The sequence below is a fragment of the Pholis gunnellus genome (genome assembly GCF_910591455.1).
Source record: "Pholis gunnellus genome assembly, chromosome: 21".
Classification (NCBI taxonomy): domain Eukaryota; kingdom Metazoa; phylum Chordata; class Actinopteri; order Perciformes; family Pholidae; genus Pholis; species Pholis gunnellus.
The window spans coordinates 9,760,072-9,782,080 of NC_136548.1; the positions used below are offsets into that span (position 1 = coordinate 9,760,072).

At 45.1% G+C, this 22,009-nt stretch overlaps 1 protein-coding gene across 2 annotated transcripts; it reads left to right on the forward strand.

Annotated features, from left to right (window-relative positions):
- Positions 1–308: 308 nt before the first annotated feature.
- taok2b (TAO kinase 2b) lies at positions 309–19,470 on the forward strand (the record flags this gene model as incomplete). Of its 2 annotated transcripts, XM_079182692.1 has the most annotated exons (20): positions 309–815; positions 2,727–2,867; positions 3,523–3,594; positions 3,688–3,789; positions 4,598–4,643; positions 4,783–4,879; positions 5,564–5,677; positions 6,288–6,379; positions 6,549–6,642; positions 6,981–7,062; positions 7,527–7,694; positions 8,778–8,984; positions 9,502–9,764; positions 9,892–10,069; positions 10,321–10,449; positions 10,605–10,808; positions 10,893–11,132; positions 15,995–16,207; positions 17,906–18,088; positions 18,517–19,470. In XM_079182692.1, exons 2-20 carry the CDS (start codon positions 2,736–2,738, stop codon positions 19,468–19,470), a joined length of 3,570 nt encoding a protein of 1,189 aa, XP_079038818.1. In that variant the 5' UTR covers positions 309–815; positions 2,727–2,735. The 2 variants fall into 2 exon arrangements, with proteins under 2 accessions (XP_079038818.1, XP_079038817.1); XM_079182691.1 differs by lacking the exons at positions 15,995–16,207; positions 17,906–18,088; positions 18,517–19,470 and having other exon boundaries at positions 10,893–14,966.
- Between the last annotated feature and the right edge of the window lie 2,539 nt (positions 19,471–22,009).

The window sequence follows — 22,009 nt, forward strand, 5'->3', positions numbered from 1 at the left end:
TTAAATGTTTTTACTTTGATTTTCCCCACTGAACGCATCCTAACTGAAGACTACTGACAGCTCACCAGTCGATGACAAACATCTTTCTGTCACATGGTATCCTACTAATAATATGGTCCTAGCTGTTTGTCTACAGTAGCTGTAATAGAGAACTGTTGATTTGAATCATGTTGATGGTTTGCTGGACCTGCTTTGGCCACACGTGGGCGTCGTTGATCGCTTCCGAAGCGTCGAAGAAGAGCACTTCCGTTTTCCTTTCGGCTCCCGCCCCGCTCCGCCATCATGAAGTCCTGAACAAAAACGGATGAGACTCGAGCAAAATGGGGATAACACGAACCGGGGACGAAATCCGCAGACCACACTAACGTAATGACAGCACGGAGCGGAGCACGGAGCGGACCCGTGGAGATTAATGAATCGGTGTCCCATTGAAAACGTTCCGGGCAGCTCCTGGCGTCACGTTATTTAGTTAGCGGCGCTGCTAACAGCAGCCACGGCTAGCCTCTGATTTTCTCTCTGAAGGCAGCTCTTGATACCTAGCCGGCTGGCTAGTTTAGCTGGCAGGCGTCAGTCAGCTCAGCTGTCACTTTAATTGACTGACACTCCACTCGTGTCAAGTCGTGCACACCTGCCAGCTGTCCAATAAACTGGGAGCAATCAGGATGGAGAGGACTTTGAGTAAAAGCACCGACGGGCACAATGTGGTTTGCTCGTGTTGAGTAGACGCCAGTGCCGAGGAAAGGGGAGGGAGACCATTATTTTTCCAGCCAGGCCGGACAGCTAGCTCTAGAGCTAGCTGGATCCCAGGAGCCACGGTAAGACATGTTATAAATCATTCAGCACTCACTGCTAAAGCAGCCGCATGGGCCTCTTCGTCCCTCTTTGCAGGGGAACAATACCAAGCACAATTATCACCCTGATGTTCAGATCCTGGAGAGACGTTGACATTGACATGTAGGCTTGTTGTTGGCCTGCAGCCCGAACACCCCCAGCCATCCTTGAGTTGTTGTTGTCTACAGTTGAATACATGTCATGCATTTCTTCTTTGTGGAGCTAGAGCAAAGATAGCCTAATTGACCAGCCAAGTGCAAAAGCCATCTCAGCTTGCCCAGCTGAGATGTGCACGAAGCTGACACCAGCCAATGATAATAAACATTTTGTTTTCAGGAATATGCGAGGTAATCTTCACTGAAATCACACAATTCTAGCATGTGATGCCTCTTCCTGTGTGTGTGTGTGTCTGTGATGAGTATGGCATGGATGGGTTCTTTAAAGATAGATTGAGAGCTTGCTTTAGGCTTTCTGGTTGCAAGATTGAAAGAACTTCTCATTTTCAAAGGGAACAATGTGCTTCCTCTTTGACAGCAGCAAAATGGCCCCGAAAGAGACATTTCATCTGGTGCTTGTTCGTTTTGAAGTTTTGTGGATACTGAAACAAAGGCCCAGTTGTTCAGTTATGGACCGCTTATAATATATGGAGCATGTGTTACATTTGAACCTAACGTCCCATGATGTATCCCCTGTGCCCGGCTGCTAACTTGACAGACGGTGCATCACACATCTTGTGTCTGACCTGTAGCCACACTTAGAAGCATACAGCAAGTCAGAGTTTAAGTTAATATTTAAAAAAAAACATGTGGTTTCATGTAGACCTAGCCTACATCTAGTAATGTATGAATCACTAATCATTTTGGTCCTGTGATGCGTTATTACATCGACTGCAAAATGAATGAAAAATGTTGAAAGATTTAGAAAGAAAATACTGTAAAAATAGAAATTGTGACGTATGTGTCAGCATATGTATTCCTCAGTGCCTTATCCCGTTATGAACCACTCGTTTGACTACATTACTATAGTCGGTCAGCAAACTGTAGTGGCACTTAAACAAAAGTAGAACGTGATAGACAAACCATGGACGTGCTAAACCGGTTGGCGGTTTGCTTTTATCTTGTGAAACTCGTCCCGCTGCTTCTCAGAGAGAGACGCGTCGAGACCCATCGAGCAGGCTCGTGCTGTAAGATGTTCTGCTCACTGTGTTTATCGATCACAGTCAAACATCAAAATCGTTGTTTATTGTTTTGAAGAAAAGAAACTATTGTCAGAGAGAGGATTGTTTAGTTGAAACCATGAACGTGTGAATCATTTTGTGATGTTTGTCTCTTATTTTATCAGGAAGATTGAATAATTGCTTTAGAAAATAAACGCTGCAGAAGACTAAAAAACATTATGCGATGCTAAAACATTTATATCGGACTTACAGAGGCTTAAAGCGGCATATACTGTATCTGGTGAAATTATGGTAATTAACTATTTATGAATGTTGCAATGTAAGTGTCAAAAAAACCCGATACAGCAACGTTCAGTATTGGAGAGACAGATGGAGGATGATGATGGATGACTGGGTGGGTGGATGATCATTTGAAGCTGACGAACACTTTGATATTTTCCATCCATCTGAGCCAACACAGCTGTGCATTTGTGTGTACTTAGACATTTAAAATGCAGATGTTGACACACAACTAACAAGCTGGATACAAAACAAAAAAACTAATGCTTAAGCTACATCAAAACACACATGCACAGTACATAAATATCAACGTAGATGCAATTTAAAAAAGTTCTAACGTGCTGAGAGAAGTCGGTGACCGTATTTCCCAGGCGGCTGGTGTTGGTAATCCTTCCAAATAGCAGACGCTCACCCGGTGTGTCTCTTCCACGCTCACCAGGCGCTGGCCATGCCTGCGATTGTGCGGGCCGGGAGCCTGAAGGACCCGGAGGTGGCTGAGCTGTTCTTCAGGGACGACCCTGAGAAGCTCTTCACGGACCTGAGGGAGATCGGCCATGGGAGCTTCGGAGCAGTCTACTTCGTGAGTGAGACCAATGGTGTCCTCTTTATGGGTGTGAATTGTGTGCCTTTCATCTCTGGCAGCTGGCCTCGTGGTGTGGATACACTAAAACATTTAAAAGTCACGTGAAGAGTATGAATTTTACTTTAATATTTATCAGGAAAGGAGATTTATTGACTTAAAAATGACTGTAAACAGGTCTTTTTAATATTTTAGTTAAGTTTAGTTTGAATCCACAACCCTTTGCTGTCTAATTATTAAGTAATGACGGTTAACCCAGCTGAAAATTTCTTCTTGAATTGTAGGGTAAAAGAAGATATAGCTCTTTAGTCGTAGCAGCTTAAGCTATATCGCTGCTACAAGTGATCGTACGACTCAATAACTCTTCCACTGAGCTTAACAAAAAGAAACGCAGCATAGACAACTTGAAAAAGCATTTTTTTTCCCGTCATTGAGGTGTAATCGCTGTAATCTGACCTGGGTCAAAGTGGTTGATGGTGTGAAGAGGTAAGCGCGACAAAGGAGAGTAACTGAAAGACAATGGTGGGAGTGGTGTCTGTTGGACAGGAGGGACAGTAGTGATGAAGGTGCTGCCATTAAAACACAAGGTGGACAAAACTTATCAGCCGGAGATGAAGTCATTTATTGTCTGTTGTCCCTCACCGTTCCACATTAGGCCCATGACATCCGCACCAATGAGGTGGTGGCCATCAAGAAGATGTCCTATGGTGGCAAGCAGTCCAACGAGGTAAGACCTGGCAAACGCTCTCATCCGTCTTATCTTATCGCCGATGTGAGATCGGTTCGCTCATCGACGTTTGTGGCTCTGTTGGTGTTCCAGAAATGGCAGGATATCATCAAGGAAGTGAAGTTCCTCCAGAAACTGCGCCACCCCAACACGGTGGAGTACCACGGCTGCTACCTGAGAGAGCACACAGCATGGGTGAGTGTGTGTGTGTGTGTGTGTTTCAAATACTAACCGTAAATTCCCTCTCTCAGTCAACAACAAAGCCTAACATTGTTTTTAGCTAAAATAAACAACAACAAATGTCAACCCCCCTCGTCCTACTATCGATACTCGTAGCGCCTACTATCTATGACGTGGTACCCAAGTTGTAGTTGCTTCAGTCAGCGCTGCAAACTCCGCCCTGGATCTTCCTGAACTCCGTTCAGAACCCCGAACGATTGTTCAGGAAGCAAATGTAGAAAATGTCGTTTTAGAGTTTAAAATGCACTCTGTCCCCTGGGGAAGTTGTGGCGTTGCAAACGTCCTTGCTGCTGTATCGTCAGTGGTTTTGTGATGCTGTGTACAGTACTGTACTCGTACACATGACAGATAACGCAAATGTGGCACATTAAGCTAGTCACGTTAATCAACTTCGACTTTGCGGAGGAGCTGTTTGTTTTTACATCCGATTCAGCCTCTAGAGCCCCTTTCCCCCTGAAAACCCCTCCAGCTAACATCTTGCTTTTGTCTGTGATGGAAACGGTTACAATCGGCATTCATTTTTGTCGGAAAAGTGTGTAAGAGATGTTTCAATCTCCATTTTTAAGGTGGACTTGAGAGCACTTTTCTGGGCTTTACAGCATCTCTTACACTTAAATATATCTGTAATGAACTGTCAGGTAAAAACTGCCTCTGATTCAAAAAGCACGTTTCCATTGGAGTCAAGTGTGAAACGGTCCTTAGCATGAAGTGTGCTCCTCCCTAAAACATCAGCATGCAGTTTAACGCTCTGTGTCCCTCCTAGCTGGTGATGGAGTACTGCCTGGGCTCAGCTTCTGACCTCTTAGAAGGTAAGTAGGAAATAATAAAGTGACAAATGAGTAATTAAGACATTAACACTAATTAATTAAGATTATCACTAATGAGTTAATTATATTTATCGTTCACATGAACTATACCTGATAGCCCTTAATGCCTCTCCTCTCCCAGTCCACAAGAAACCCCTCCAGGAAGTGGAAATAGCTGCCATAACCCATGGTGCATTGCAGGGATTGGTGTATCTTCACTCTCACAACATGATTCACAGGTAACCCCCCCGTTCCTTTTCTCACTTTCTGTGTCTATTCTGCTCTCCTCCCACACACTTCTTCTTCCGGCTAATACAGGGGAGAAAGCACAAACTGTGCTGCCTGGCGCTTGGTCGTGCACCTCGGAATATTTGTAACTTGGTGCGCACGCGACCGTCACAAATAGTTCACTGATAAAAACACGATTTACATGCCTTCATGTCTTCATTTGAGGACATATTTTGCAGCCAAATCAAATAGTTTACAGGATATTCAACCTTTGTTTCCTTATAATGCATTTAATACTAGACTTGTTTCTTTACAGGGCTTGTACAAAGGCAATAAAGTAGTCCATGAATATGAGATATGACTTTACAGATAATTACAATCCCTCCTCGACATCGTGGAGTTTGATTTATGGCTTAATGCCAGTTACACCTACAGTCTATGGGCATATCTCTGGGTTACACTCGGCGTCTTTTTGATTCTTCGCAGTTTATTTTGTCTGTACGCCCTCTGGCGTTTTGGAGTCTAAATGCCTCCGTACATACGAGTGTGAACCAAGCTTCAGATGAGCTTATGCAGTGGTGTTTGTGCAGCAGCAATACATTGTCTCTCTCATGTGTCTCCATTTGTTTTGTCTTCCTCACGATTTTTTCCTAACCAGTCATTGTCTCTTATCTGATCATCTCTCTCTCTCTCAGGGACGTGAAGGCAGGAAACATCTTGCTAACCGAGCCGGGTCAGGTCAAACTGGGAGACTTTGGCTCCGCCTCCATCGTTGCCCCGGCTAACTCCTTCGTAGGAACACCTTACTGGTAAGATAACAGTTTCTCGTGTGTGTGTGTGGTCATCAGAGCTTCTCCTTTGTTTACATAGCCTGCGTGCTTTTAGTGCACGTGAGCGTGCCCCTCTGGTTAGTTCACGGCCGTCGCTCCGCACCGCTCTCACTAGTCTGTTGCAGATTATAACGGGTCGTCCAGAAGTGTAGTTCCTCCTCAGTTAAACTCTGTTTGATCTCCAAAGCATGATATTCAGTATAAGTATTATAAATATGCGGAAGGTGGTTCTGTTAGTAGTAGTCACATACTGTAAGTGACTAGTCCGTACGGAGTCCGCCATGTTTGTAGAGCAGCCCAGAGCAGACACTTCGCAGCCCGAATGGAAACAGTGTTTAGTAGTTTTCTGTCTGTCAACTAATCCTTTCAGCACTACCTGCATATCTCTCACACGGACGTCAGACTCCACTGTTCATGGGCTGCAGGTTACTGTTGTCGTTATACATGAGGCAGCGTTATACTCGTGTCTGTTCATGCGGTGGTGACGTGGGGATGGCTGTGAAGCCCTGAGGTGGTGTTCTCTGTCGGTCCGGGATCAAAGAACAACAGAGGAAAATGTCTAAATTGCTTTGTTGTATCCTCCATGCAGGATGGCCCCTGAGGTGATTCTGGCCATGGACGAGGGTCAGTACGATGGGAAGGTGGATGTGTGGTCACTTGGCATCACCTGCATAGAGCTGGGTAAGAGATGCCCCTGAAATAGTTCTTTTTTGTTTTTTGTGTGTGTGTTCACAAAGCTGAAAGCATCCAAACATTTTCTTTGCTTATTCCTCTCTTCTTTTGTTTTTTTTGTTCTTGCTCTCTATCTGCCACTCTCTGTCACGCGATGTCGTGCTTTGTCACTCTGTAGCGGAAAGGAAGCCTCCTCTGTTCAACATGAATGCTATGAGTGCCTTATACCACATCGCCCAGAATGAGAGCCCCGTGTTGCAGTCTAATCACTGGTGAGAGTTGGAGAAGCTCCCTAAATGTCCTCTAGGACTTTTGTTGTTGATTTGTTATTTAAAACAGAGCGTTTTATTATGTTGTTATAAATGTTTCGTTACGAAATAGCTTCTAATTTTTGATTTTCAAAGATTGAATTTGATTTGTTTTGCACACATTCCCAGGAAGTCTACGGGGGTTAAAAACCACGGCTGACAAATGCAGGAATAAAAAAACAAACTAGAAATTAAATGAATTTATTGATCTGTGTTTTAGTTAGAACAACATTTACTCGCCGCTTTCATTCACCATCGCAACAGGAGCGGCGCTTTCATAATGACAATTATATCGTTTTCAGGTCGGACTATTTTCGAAATTTTGTGGACTCCTGTTTGCAGAAGATCGCCCAGGACAGACCTACCTCTGATGTGCTGCTGAAGGTACAAAGAGCTGTTTGATGTTGTACATGAAGGCAGGCGGAGACGTGTGATCGTCTCTTTGTAAGAGGTCCTTATGATCGAGCAAAAGGAAATCTGAATAAGAAAAGCTTTTAGCCAGAGGACCAATGGTGTTAAATTGAAGGAATGAATATAATTAGCATGCTCCAAGAAAGGATTGAGATGGACGAGAAGTGTGGGCCACTAACATGTCATGTGTTGTGGGTTCTCAAGCGTGCACTGGCATCACAAGCAGATCAGCTTGTTGCTGTTTGGGGGAAGCACATTATTTGTCTTTGCCTTATTCTCCCTTAACAATCATTATCAGCATGAAGGCAGAGTAGTTCAGTTCATGAGCAACTTATTGTGGTTGATAAGAAGAAGAAAACAAAATCAACGTCTTGACTGTAATCTTCTTTCCCCAAAACGTATTCAAATCCACTCTCTTAACCCCTCTATCCGCCCAGCACCACTTCCTATGCAGAGAGCGTCCCGTGACAGCTGTGATGGACCTGATCGCCCGCACCAAGGACGCGGTCCGCGAGCTGGACAACCTTCAGTACCGGAAGATGAAGAAAATCCTCTTCCACGAGGCCCTCAACGGCCCCGCACCAGAAGGAGGCGAGGAGGAAGAGGTACGACTGGGACAGAGGAGGAGGAGGAAGAGGCAGAGCTGTAGGGGGGGGATCAGGGAGGTCGTAAGGTTGCTGATGGATAAATACCAGCTTGTGGCTACTATTGGCTTTCAGCTCTTAATTTACTAACTACGGAGCTCCTGATCAGGTTTTCCCCGGGTCCCTGACCATTGAGTCTTATCCGATACTTGTATTTACCTAAATGTTGATTGAATGTGTATCTGACACTTTGAAACAGCAGCTGTAGACGAAGTGAAAGTCTCGCACCGTAGAACCCGGCTGTCAGTGCTGCAACACTAGCAGACGAGCTTTACAAAACAGGAAGCAGCGTGATGAAAGGATCGCGTTTGTTCAGATTTATTTTAGCCGTTACCAATCCTTTGAAATATGCCCGGATCAGCACTGATATCTATTTAAACATTGCAATGGATTGCTTTGAATGACCTGATTTTTGTGAAAGGCAACAGTTTGCATTGCCTTAAAGCCATGCCACGTGTCGCATTTCATGCTAACCAAAAGCACGACACAAGAACTGTGGAGAAACTCTTGAAAAGACTACATCTTTCATTCTCTAAGTTGGAAATGTCACTCCAAACCTTCAGAGTGAGACGCCGGTAGGAGCTGAAAACGTTAGGAGTCGAGTCAAACTCAACTAAAACGTACCGCCGCCTTGAAGATGAACCTTGAAACGCTTTTATTTTAGAAGAGGAAGAAGCGTGTATCGGGGTCTGTAAGGGCAAACAGCTGGTTCTAGCATCCATCCTGCCTTTGTATTGTACTTCTCACGATATATTGTGAACGTAGGGCCCCTTCCTCTCCATACAAAGGCCTTTGTTTCCATCTACATTTAATTCCAGTTGGTTGTTCCCCCGAAAAGGAAATGAAGGAATTCTGAGAATGTGGGGCCTGTGTGTTACTGTTGGCTTGTTTCATATTTTACTGTTTGTCTGCTAAGAAAGGATTTCATAGAATAAATGAATACATGTATGCTATAAACTGCTCCATACACAACTACCACCCTATGTAGTAAATCCTAAACCTCTTTGACAGCTTTGACAAAACTTCCTCTTTCTTTTCCCCCAGGATGGGGAGCAGTATATGCTGCGCACCGGCACGGTCAACAGCATGGAGAGCTCCCACTCTCTGCCCTCCATGTCAATCAGCGCCAGCTCCCAGAGCAGCTCGGTCAACAGCCTGGCAGACGGCTCTGACGACAGCGGGGAGATGGCCATGATGCAGGAGGGAGAGCACACCGTCACCTCCAACAGCTCCGTCCTGCACAAGCCGCTGGTCAGTCCAAATGTTTTACCGTCTGTGGGGTCGGGTATGATGAGTCCCGCCCACGCCCCGCTTTGACACAGTCAGCACCATGTCCATCAGTTTTACACAGTGTCCTAAAAGAGAGAACAAACGGGGAATCTTTTCCGAAGAAAAAGATATTGGAAGCATTTTCTTTTATGTTTTTTGTCCTGTGGTTCACTTTTACTTTGTGTGTTAATATCTTTCTTTTTACTTTGACTTCCTCAAATACTGGATTTGAACAAATGGTCTGACCAATTTCACACATGCACACACTTGCACCACCTTCAGGAAATGGAAAGTAATAGCAGCACCAGTTTAGACACAGAAGCACTGAAGACATGACCATGTTGCCAAAGGTTTGGTGAATCTCCACTGATTCAGAAGTTAAACTTTAATAAGTATTTAGTACTAGGATGAGAAAAGACTGATCCTCAAACCACCACGAACGTGTCTCTTTTATTTCCCACTCATCTGATTTCTCCTTTGCTCGCTCTCCATTATATAGAGCCATGACAACATCTACGATGATCCATATCAGCCAGAGGTTGACCCACTACGAGACGCTTCATCTGCTGGTGGTGGTGCTGGTGCTGGTGCTGGTATTGGTATTGGTATTGGTATTGGCGGAGGAGGAGGAGGAGGAGGAGGAGGAGGGGGGAGGCGTCGTCGAGGCAGAGACCATTTTGCCACCATCAGGACAGCCTCGCTCGTCACCCGTCAGATCCAGGAACATGAGCAAGGCTCTGCCCTCAGAGAGCAGATGTCAGGGTAACGTGACACATGCATGCCGTATATATTTCTATAAAAACATGTTTTCATGTTTTGTACAGCTCTTAATCATACAGTTTAAAAGGGCGTTACAGTCCGAACCTCAATGCCCCGTTTCTCCTCACAGGTACAAGCGAATGCGGCGGCAGCACCAGAAGCAGCTGATGGGCTTGGAGAACAAGCTGAAGGCCGAGATGGACGAGCACCAGCTGAGGCTGGACAAAGAGCTGGAGAATCAGAGGAACAGCTTCTCAATGGAGGGAGAAAAGCTCTCCAAGAAGCACCAGGTTATCCTTGAGAAGGAGGTGAGCTGGTGGAGGGTGAGTGAGTGATAATAAGATATCAGAGGCAGAGATGAATACGAGATGGGAAAACTAGACACGTCATGAAGCACACGGCTTGACATAACAACCAGAGAAACTAGAGGGGGGGAGATCTGTAATCTGTGACAAATGCCTGTTTCACAGTGAATGTTCCAGTATTTTTATTTTTAACCTTGTGCTTCTCCAAACCCTGACGTTAATGAGGTTATGTGTTGTTGTTGTGGTTGTTGTAGACAAAGGCGGTCCTGACTGAGGAGAAGAAGTTCCAGCAGCACATACTGGGCCAGCAGAAGAAGGAGTTGACGGGTCTGCTGGAGGCCCAGAAACGCCAGTATCGACAACGCAAAGAGCAGCTCAAAGAGGTGATTTTAATTCAATAAGAGTACCCACGACCCTGCAACTTGAAATGAACCCCGCATCACACGATCAACATGCAAAACAGCACTGATCGTTCAGCCTACTCGGCTAATACTAGTCGTCTTTCTGCTTATTGACTTTTAATTCATTTCCACTCCAGGAACTGAATGAGAACCAGTCAACACCAAAGCGGGAGAAACAAGAGTGGTTGGTGCATCAGAAGGAGTGTCTGCAGCAGCTGCAGGCGGAGGAAGAGGCCGGTCTGCTGCGGCGGCAGAGGCAGTATTATGAGCTGCAATGTCGGCAGTACAAGAGGAAGATGCTGCTGGCACGCCACAACCTAGAGCAGGACCTGCTCCGAGAGGTACCGTTTTTTTAAATGATATTGCCCTGTCAGATCAACAATTCCGTTCCTTCAGACACCTTACCGTCTCCTTATCTCCTCTAGGAACTGAACAAGAAGCAGACTCTGAAGGACTTGGAGTGTGCGATGCTCCTTCGTCACCACGAGTCCACCCAGGAGCTGGAGTTCCGCCAGCTGGGTTTGGTGCAGCGCACGCGGGCCGACCTGATCCGCACGCAGCACCAGACGGAGCTCACCAACCAGATGGAGTACAACAAGAGGCGCGAGCAGGAGCTGCGTCAGAAACACGCCGTGGAGGTCCGCCAGCAGCCCAAGAGCCTCAAAGTGAGTGAGAGCACCCCGAGCCAGTGGTCCCCCGAGGAGGGAGAGGGACGGGCGACGGAGGGGCCGAGCGCCAGCTGGGACAGTGAGGCGGGGGTGGCAGGAGCAGGGGGGGAGGACGAGAGGGATGGCGAGTTAGAACAGGGGAGGGAGGTGTATGATGCTGAGGATGAGCTCGATGGAGTAGTATTGGAAGACAAGGAAATTTATACAGGAGAGGAGGAGGAGGAGGAGGAGGGGGGCGCGAGGAAACATGAGCTAGATGAAGACAATGACACAAAGGGAAATGATGATGAGGAGGAGGAGTGGGAAGTCAGTGAAGAGGGGACAGAGGTGAGGGAAGTAGAAGGAGTGCAGTGGGAGTACGAGGATGATCACAGTAGAGCACACAGAGACACTGAGGAGGAGGAGGAGGAAGGCAGGGGCGTGGCTGATGGTTGTCCGTCAGAGTTCATCTCCTCCCTGTCCCCAGAAAAGAGACGGATCCGCGAGCGAGTGATCGATGAGCTGTCTGAGTTTTACTTCCCCAACGCTGCCGAGGAGCTTGAGCCCCTACCCACCTCCCCCCTGTCTCCCCCCACCCAGACTTCCTTTCCTTCCCTCTTATCTCACGCCATCTGCCTTCTCCTCTCCCTCTCCGCCGCTGCCCAGCCCTCCAACCTCACTTTGCTGCTGCTCGCCATCTTCCTCCTCTCCCTCCGCCGCTCACCTCCACTGCCCTCGGTGGCGTCGGTTCTCCTCTCCGCCGAGCTCGCCTTCTTGGCGCTCTTCTTCTCGTACCTCTTCCTCCGTTCGTGCTGCTCCCTGTCTCTCTCCACCTACCTGTCGCTCAGCCTCTGGGCCAGCGGCCTCTTCAGCTTAGGACTCTCCCTCAGTTTGGGGATTTATTACATCCCCATCATTTTGATTTCCGCCTCCTTCCTCAGCTCCCCCTCTCTTTTCCTCTCTCTGTACTTGGTGGTGGTGCTGATCGTCAGGCCGGCCCGCGACTTCTTCCAGCACGCACCCCGCAAAGTCAACCGCCTCTGCATGCGAGTTCTTTTCCGGCTGCCTCGACCCCTGTTCGCCATGTGCCAGTCAGTCTTGGGCGGGATGGCTGAGCGTAGCCTCTATGAGATGTTTCCCAAAGCAGGGCGCAACTGGGGCGGGCGCCAGTCCAAAATCCCAGTTCCTCTAAGGAGCTTACCGTTAGAGTATCAGGCTCGCTGCACTAACACCTCTCCCTTGTCCAAGGGCCTTCTCTGGGTGAAGCGCTTCAGTAGACGCCCCCTCGGCGTCCTGGCAGACCTGGCTAACTCCATAGTGCTGAAACTTGCCGGACAGCTCCTCAAAAAGCTCCCGCTCAATGTCCGGATCAAGCTCCAAACTCTGGGCCTCCTGAAGAAGGAGAACCCGAGCAGGCTGCCTCAACTGCTTCCCAGGGAGGTGAGGGAGAGGAGACAGAGGGAGAGGAGGGGGAGAGAGAGGGAGAGACAGAGGGAAGAGAGGTTGTTCCGTGAGGAGGCGAGGTGGGAGTTTGCGTTGAGACGAACTTCTTCTGGAAGGTTTGTCAGGGGGAAGGCTCGACCATGGAGATAGCAACAGTGTGAGGCAAATTAAAGGAAAGGGTGGAAAAAGTGTGCGTGTGTGTGAGCGTGATCGAGATCACGCTCTGTTTTTTTATCTTTTGTTCAACCATCCTTTGTGTGTCTCTTTTGAGTTTGGCCCACATGTCTCTCTTGTTGCATAACTCGCAAACTGGTTTTTGGTCACATTTCTTAAAGGTGAGATATGTTTTAGCCTGCACACATCCTGTACACCCGTGTGCTCTGGTCAAAAGAGGTTTTGGCTGCTGCAGCTTATCCAAACATGCAGCTGAACCCCACGGTTACTGTACCAAACCCAGTGAAGTTTTCATTATTGTGCTTTTTGTAAAAGTTTTTTTTTTTAATTTGATTTTATTATTTTGCTCTTAATTTGTAAGACAAATCTTTTTTTTATGGTTATTTTTAAGACCAGTTTTGTGCAATCTCTTGTTTTTCTTTATAGTGGTCTTATTTTAAAGGTTGCACTGTTATATCGGTGCTTAGAACAAATATTAGTGTTGCAGAGCTTCATGGCTGTAATTTCACTCCCCAAATACTGTGAAAAAGCAGATGACTTCACTAAACATCACCCTGAACACTAGAGTAGCCCTCAGTCAGTATAAAAGTGCAATAAACGGCTGGACAGAAACATCCGAGACCGCTGTGGACATTTGGTATTATTTTGATGTGTAGTTCCTAGAAGTCCAAGTGGAAAACAGTAAGCAGAAGGTCTGATATAAAGGACTTATAATAATAATAATAATAATAATAATAATAAAGCCTATATAGAAACAATGAGCCTACACAGCTCATTGTTTCATGTTAATCATCATTATATACATTATCTATCAAATCCTAGTTAGATATGCTGTTATTGTTGCGCTTTATGCAATAATCTTGTTATGATTTACCGTGTAAACATTTAGATATTTTTCTCTTTAATAATCAGTAAAGCAGTTGAGTTCCTAGTTAAATACTGTTTGCACAAATTCCTCTTGTGATGTGACGTATTCTAAATTGATAGTAAGAAAGCAGGATATGGCTTTGGAGTAGTAAAAGTATAATATAATTAAAAAAAAAATATTTAATATTTCAGTGTAGCTTAATTTATATGAAGCCATACAGACAATCTTTTGAGACACGCAATCATTTCTATAAGTCCAAAGATAAATGCAACTACTGAATGTGAAAGTGAAGATGGTCGACCATCACGTGACGAGAAGAGATCCAGTAACAGACGGTTTAATTTTGCACTGCTCATAAAACCATTCAAATAGAAAATGTAATGTGGGAGAACAGATCGTGATTATTTTCATTATGAGGAATCTGCCGTTATCTTTTCTATCGAACGCTGTTAAGCCTATGAAACGTCCCAAACATATTTAATCAATGCTCATCACAACTTCCCAAATATCTTTTATGTTGAACCAGAACCAAAGATATTCAGTTTACGTTGGACCGATCAACAGATCCTCTTAATCGAGAAACTGAAACCAGAGAATACTTTTACAGTATTAATCTGTCAATCGATTCATCGTTTCAGCTCTACTTCAGTCCGACCAACTGGGAACGTGACAACAATAGTGCTGTTTATTTTTGTTTATTTTTCTTTTTTATCTCAAACACCAAAAAGCTCTGATTTGTACGTTTAAGTCCAAATGAACCACGTTTAGGAGAAAATGTTCTGATCCATGCAGATCTGAGAGCGTTAGAATATATAAACGTTCATATTTGCAAAGGAAAGCTGGTCAACAGAAGTAAAATGCATTAGAGCCTATAAATGCTGACTATGCTGGAAACCGGTGCCCTGCACTGTATTTCACAGAAGGACGAAATTTGAGCCATTTACATGGAGGAATATCGCTGAGTAGGAAAACTCAATCTTAACTGTATTTGACCCGGGGGGGGGGGGGGGGAGTCTAAGCTTTAAGAAAGACATTTCACGACAGACGTTGTTTTATTTGAATGTAATTTATTTGCCATTGATTTACATTTGTGTTCCAGTTATTTCCTGTTCCTTTTGTGTATGTTTACATGTTTGTATTCTGTTTTGTCGTGACACCATTTCCACAGAGTTATATCACCTTATGTTTTTTTTAATATATTTTATGTTTGCAGTATCTATTAGACTAGTACTGCATCCTGTTTGGCAGCCATTTTGTCGTCCTTTTGCATGAGTGTTGGCGGACTGTCAGGCTGTGTGCTCGCACGCATACACTTTTCTTTTGTCATACTTCCAGATTATTTTTTCTTTACACAAAAAATAAATTGTTTTGTGTGAAAATCATTGTCTTGTTTGTTTTTATGATTTTGTTTCCATTATTACCACGTTGTCTTCATTTGTTTTCCTTTTCCCCGAATTTATCAATATTGTTGTGTTGAAAGATCCCGTTATCATTTTGTCCATCAGCATTGCTTCTGTGTCATCACACGTTTTATCTCCTCTTAAAACCATAAAACAGGTTCTGTGACGGTTTTTAATCTAAGATCAGGTTGAAATGTCAAATCCTGGCTTTAATATTTAAGAAAGAACAAATTAACGTGGAGGAGTCTGAATATGTTAAAATAATTTATAATCATTCATTTGACTTGCAACAAAAAAGTACTTTGTTTTAAGTAAATAACTTTGATGTTTTTTCTCATTTGATGTCGACACCAAATAATCACATTTCTGTTAAAAGAACAATTTGCAATCTAATGCACTCAGGTCTGTTAATATTTCAGTTCTAAAGTTATTATTTTACATCTGAAATGTTTGGTTTGAACAGCACCTATAGGTCAAACTCTCTAATTACCTTTTTAAGAGTTCAACCAAATTATCAACACTTACATACAAACACGCAATAATCAGGAATTGATTACTTACTACTGACAAGTGGGCAACAAATACAAATGTAATCACAGTATGAATAAAACTCTTATAAAGTGTACACGGCACACTACTCCACAACTAATACATATTTGTATTAAATATAATAATTAAGCAGCAACATGTAAAAACAGAACAATAAGCATTACTTTTGTGATGCATTTAATTTGTCCGACTTTCATAAAACAATGACGACATCACTGAATCTCATTTTGGCCGTGATGACGTCACCGTGAAAGATCCAACATTTGACCGGTATTAAGTTGAGAATACTAATGGTTTCAGCATTTTGCTATCAAAATTCATAGCGAGTCGTTTTTCCCCCCCAAAAAATCCCCCTGATTTTCTTTTTGACGACCCTCTCCGTGTTCATTTGTAAAACCTCAGGAGCTCTTTAGCCCAGCTGCTTCCTTCTCTCCTCTCTCCTCCAGTCCAAAGAGCTGCAGATCAAGCGTCAGTTCCAGGACACCTGTAAGATCCAGACCCGGCAGTACAAGGCGCTGCGCAACCACCTGCTGGAGAACACGCCCAAGTCGGACCACAAGGCCGTGCTGAAGCGTCTGAAGGACGAGCAGACTCGTAAGCTGGCCATCCTGGCCGAGCAGTATGACCACTCCATCAATGATATGCTGTCCACACAGGCTGTGAGTAAGGCAAGGAGACGTCGTTCATTTCACACTCGCACCACACCTTCGATGCTGTGCCTGGCCCGCGGGGGGGGGGGCGTCCTGTCCATCCGCCTGCCTGCCTGCCATCCTGCCTGCCAACAAACCTCCTCCTGGTACCTCAGTGTTAACCGCCACCTAAACCCAGTTTTCCCAGTTTTATACCAAATGATCTAAACCGTCCTGTTTCCTCTACGGTTAAAACGCTCTGTGCAAGTCCTCTTCCACAACATCCTTTTCACCTCAATTTCTAACTGACATGTTTCTCTCGTGAGGGGAAAGCTCAGCAGTGGTAACAGCTTTAGTACAATTTGACATCTTAGTTCAGCGAATAAATGTTACGTATGGTCCATTTTATCCTCAACAGACTACTCTATCAGTTTGGCAGTGCACTCCTGTAACAGTCGGACTCAAGTTAAAAAGGAAATCCATGCAGCAAAGTCTTTTTCACACATTCAAGTGACAAACGTACAGCCGTTGCCTTTACTTTATTCTGCATTATAACAGAACCAATGTACAGTTAAATGTGTCATATTGATTTTAACCTAATGTGCCATTTTGGCTTTGTAAAAATGTTTGAGTCTTTTACACATTAAGCTTGAAATCTGAGCTGAGATATTGGGGGACTTGTTACTGAAGCAAAGGAATGTAAGTCTCATCTGGAAAAAACGCTTAAAGTATCAAGTAGGTATAAGTACTAGATGCAGAAAAATGCCCACTGTTACAGTAATAAATACAAGTATTTACTAAGAATTGTTGAAATATCATTTGAGAAGCTGGAACCATGAAATGTTCTTGCATGAAAAACAACTGAAACAAGTATCAGAAATACTGTACTTCAGTAAATGTACTTGGTTACATTCCACCGCTGCCTGGGAGGGTTTTGCTTCTTAAACAGTCAAATATAAGGTTCGACCCCACTTCCCTCTAAGCCTGGCACTCACACACACACACACGGCTCCCAGGCTTTTAAATGAACGAAACATAGTCTGAAGGGGATGGAAACGTCACAAAATGTCTCGTTCCCTTCAATGATGTAAGCCTCGTGCCTCTTTAATTACCTCTCGTGGCAGCGTGCCATGTAAGCTCAGTAAGCCAAATCCCCGCTGCCCTTGTCTGTCCGCACATCTTCTCCTGCTGTGGTTTGAGTCTCATTGGGAAGCTTTCCCTCTCACTGATTAAACTCTAACCTGAGCTCAGGAAAACAACACTATTTGTATTTATTTTTAAATTCAGAAAATCAAGATTTAATCCGTTTCCTGGAGCCAGGCATCACACGCACAGGTCAAAATAGTTCAGCTGTTTGTTTTTTTGTAATTCATTTGGATAACTGATATCTGAATAGTCAATCTAAAGCTTCATATCCTGTTCACAAAGCCACCTGCAGGATTTCTGCAAGGTACATTTTAGATTGTCAGTAGAACATGCACTGACGTGTTTGTTATTAATATTAGTTAATCAACATATATCGTTTTAGTTTCACTTTCTCCCATTGAACACATACAGGCCCAAAACATTAACCAAACACATTGGATCCTCTCCTCTCTCTCTTTTCCTTACGTTCTTTAAACTCTCTCAACTTTTCCGCAACGCTGACGCACAATGTGTCGCCCATACAAATCATGCCAAATCCATTTTTCATGGCACTCCCTCATTTTGTTTCCTTCTGTCCTTTAGCTGAGATTGGATGAGACCCAGGAAGCGGAGTACAAAGTGCTGCGGATGCAGCTGCAGCAGGAGCTGGAGCTGCTGAACGCCTACCAGAGCAAGATCAAGATCCACACCGACACGCAGCACGATAGAGAGGTCAAGGACCTGGAACAGAGGGTGTCCATCCGTCGCGCCCTGCTGGAGCAGAGGGTGAGAGTCTTTGGCAATCACTGCTATGAAAGCAAAGCTCCTTAAAATGTAGTAAACGCCTCTGGTGAGTTTTAGGAATCCAGTTGGGCTTGCAGAGAAGATTGTAAAGTGAAGGGTAACTGTTGTTTTTAGCTATGACATTATTAGCTTTTTAAAAATCCAGGTAGGACTCTTTGTTGTCATATGTTGAAACTTCTACAATTAACTTCAAATATTCAACAAAAACAGCTTTAATGAACTTTCCATATCTCTTAGTATGCCGTAATTTAAACGAGATCCCAAAGAGTTTCACATTTGCAAACGCAAAATCTTAAATCTTTTGATTCTGAAAATATTTGAACACCTTTTAATAATGCTACAATTTAAAGAAACTGGACATTGTGTTTTCACGTGTTTTCTCCTGTTTGTTTTTTTTTTTCTCGCCCCAGATCGAGGAAGAGATGCTGTCCCTGCAGAACGAGCGCTCAGAACGCATCCGCACCCTCCTGGAGCGGCAGGCCAGCGAGATCGAGTCCTTTGACTCGGAGAGCTTGCGTCTGGGCTTCAGCAACATGGCCCTGACGGGCATCCCCAGTGAGGCCTACCCCATGCAGGGCTACTCAAACGTCCCGCCCCCCAGCTCCCGCTCTGCCGGCCACTGGAGCCACGGCATGTACCCGCAGAACATGCCGCCGCCGCCGCCACCGCCGCAGCACTCCCGCCGCAGCCACAACAGCAGCAGCAGCAGCGGCATCAGTAGCAGCAGTGGAGCAGGGGACCGCAGGAGCGAGTCCTCCTCCTCCTCCTCCCACCCCCTGGGAATGGCCCTGGGGCTGGGGCGGGACGGGAGGGAGGCGCACCACTCGTCCCGCTCCTCCGCCTCCTCTTCCTCCTCCTCCTCCTCCTCTTCGTCCCACCACCAGCGCCACCACCTGCCCCAGCACTACCACCACCAGAGCACGCCGCAGCTCTACCGCGAGCGGGAGCGGGATCGAGAGAGGGAGCGTGAGAAGGAGAGGGAGCGGGAGTGGTCTGGAGTGCGAGGCTCCGGCGGCGACCTGGCCCACCCACACCCCCTGCCCTTCTCCCATCACCTGCCCTCACGCTCCTCCTCTCAGTCCCTGGCCATGCTACCTCCACCGCCGCCCGCCCCTCCCTCCATCTCCGGCCCGTCCTCCTCTTCCTCTTCCTCCTCCTCCTCGCAGGGGGGGATCTACTCCGGCGGCGGGCTGGGTGTGCGCGGTGCCCCCGGCTTGATGGCCCTGAGGAACAGCCCCCAGCCTCTGAGGAGGACGGCGTCCGGCGGAGGGCCCGGAGGAGCCGGGGGCAGCGACGGCGTCCTGAGCCGGAGCACCTCAGTCACTTCTCACATCTCTAACGGCTCCCACCTCTCCTACTCTTAGACGGCAGGGTGGTAGCACGAAGGGGGGGGGGGATTTTGGAAGGTAGCTATCCCAGGTTGCATCTCAATACTCTCAGCTTGCCACCTTGCCTCATGTCCTTTCTTGGACTGATCTCCTCTCAGAATACCTGAAAGGATATCGGCCTTTCCTCTTAACGCACAGAAAGAGATCAGTCACCATCAGAGGCGAAGAGAGGACAAACTGACATTGTTGAGCTGCAGCCTGCTCCTTTAGACTCAGGGTGGGTAGAGAGGCTTTCTCCCATTCTCACAGGTATAAAAGAGGGAGGGAGGAATGTAAACACCTGTAATACCACTGGATTAAGGTGACACTAGATTAACAGAAAAAAAAGAAGAAAAAAAAAGAGGTTTGTGTTTAATGTTTTTATCTTTGTTACTACCTGTATCAAAGTGAGACAGGACGTGAGAGAGGAGGGGTATTTTGCCCCTTTTTTTTTCTTTCTCCCAGAGCTGCAGAGAGAGGGAACGGCAGCCATGTCTTCTTCTATGATGTTCTATGCCGGAATGGAGAAAGAGAGAGGACAGGGGGAGGAAAAAAAGGTGTTCTTTTGCATTGTGTATGTAGTTGTACGTAGTCTGTAGTGTCCAGATAAATCTTAGCAAGCACTCGTAACTGCAGCTCCAGAAAGGAAAAAGGGGGAGAATCACAAAAGATGGGTGACTTTAGTCTCCAGCCTGCTGGGGGATTTGAAAACACTTTTATTGATTTACAACCGTTGATGTTTTGTTGATTTTTTTGTATTAAGTGTATTTAAAAAAAACAAACACAAAAACAAGTTTCTTGGAACGTCACCAATGCCTTTAAGGGGTTCTTAAAGGGATGCCGTGCCATCAAAATTTTTATTTGATGACTGCGAGATGATTTAAAAACAGAATGTTTGTAAAGGCAATAGACTCTGTTCTAAAGATGCAGCGGGGATGAGGAGAAACATTTGTGTGGACATGTAAAAATACAAAAACGAAAAAAAAAAGCTTTCTGGCATCCATGACATATTGAATATCTAAACAACATAGGTGTCGATGGGAGTCACCCCCATGCATGAGATAGATGTACAACAAAAAACATTTGTAAACATGACCAAACGACATTTGAAACGTACCGTACCTGTCCAAGTTTCACTGGCATTGAAGATCACCTGTCCCACATTTTTGATCTTTGCTGTACATATTTATGGGAATAGTAAAAACAAAAACGAGTCATTGGTTTTATAGAGTAACAAAGATAATGATAGTAATTTTGATATATTCAAATGAGTATTGAATTCAAGATTTAGAGCGACAACTCCAACTGCATTTTCTATAGGTGTCGATATTACCATAACTAATCCTGGTGTAATCGTTGTTGTGATCATGTTCACATTTTTCTCGCGAAGAACAAAAGGGCCCACTTTTGACTGTATAAAAAATAGATGATAAACTGTTGTCAGGTATGGTGTGTATTCAAGGTATTAATGATTATTAATAAGGGATTATTAATGATTGTTAATGATTCATGTGTGTGTGTCAAGCGGTAAACTCTAGTTATATTGCCACTTTTTTTAGACAAAACAATTGCATTTTAAAAGACACTCCGACAGCGGCAACATCCGACTATTCACGTGAACTCTGACCTCCTCTGGACTCTCACAGGAAACAATAGAAGATTTTACAATTGGGCACTGGAATGTAAATGTGAATGCTGGTTTTCCTTTTATTTATTTATTTGTTTTTAGTGTGGGAATAAGTTGCCACACAGAAGCATGGACAAAAAGAAACGAAGAAACAGGTGCTCACGCCTAGTTGATAATCCTACTGCTGAAGGGTGCAGGATGCAACTGGTGTGTGAAGAAGAAGAAGAAGAACAAGAAGAAGAAGAAGAAGAACAAGAAGAAGAAGAGAGAGGACGGGCGTCGACTGAGCTGCTGTGAACGTGCACCATCTTGTGCCGGCACAGCTGCAGTGACCGCAGCAGCCCGTCCTCACAGATAGAGACACCAGTCAGTGTTTTTTTGTTGCACATGGTGCTTCTGTTGGTTCATTTACGTGAAGGAGATCAGAAACAACTGGAAATGTTTTTTTGGTGTTTTTTTTTTTTTTTATTATTATTTTAATTGAGAACAAAAAAAGTGAAAAAAGATAATCACCCTGCTGTTTGTACGACTCAGAAACACCAGCTCAAGACAATTCCCTGTATAACCTACTACTTTATGCTCGGTTGGAATCTCAGTGCATGCATAAACTCCTTATATAAACTAAGACTGGCGGGTTTCGGGACGGCCTTTGTGTTGGGGAAATCGGTGTGGTAGTGTTTTTAGTGTCAGAAGTCGTGGCGAGAGCAGGGAGTCTCAGTTCCTGCATCATGCCTGGATGAAAGATGAAGACAAAGAAGCGACACAGGCTCATCTGTGTTTTGCAGAGTTTTCGGGGGGGGGGGGGGGGGGGGTTTGAAATCCTTATTAAATATTCCAAATCAAGCCATTCCAAGGCTGAGGAGGAGAAGAAGGAAGGGTCTTAACACATGTATTGGAAAAGAAATAGGG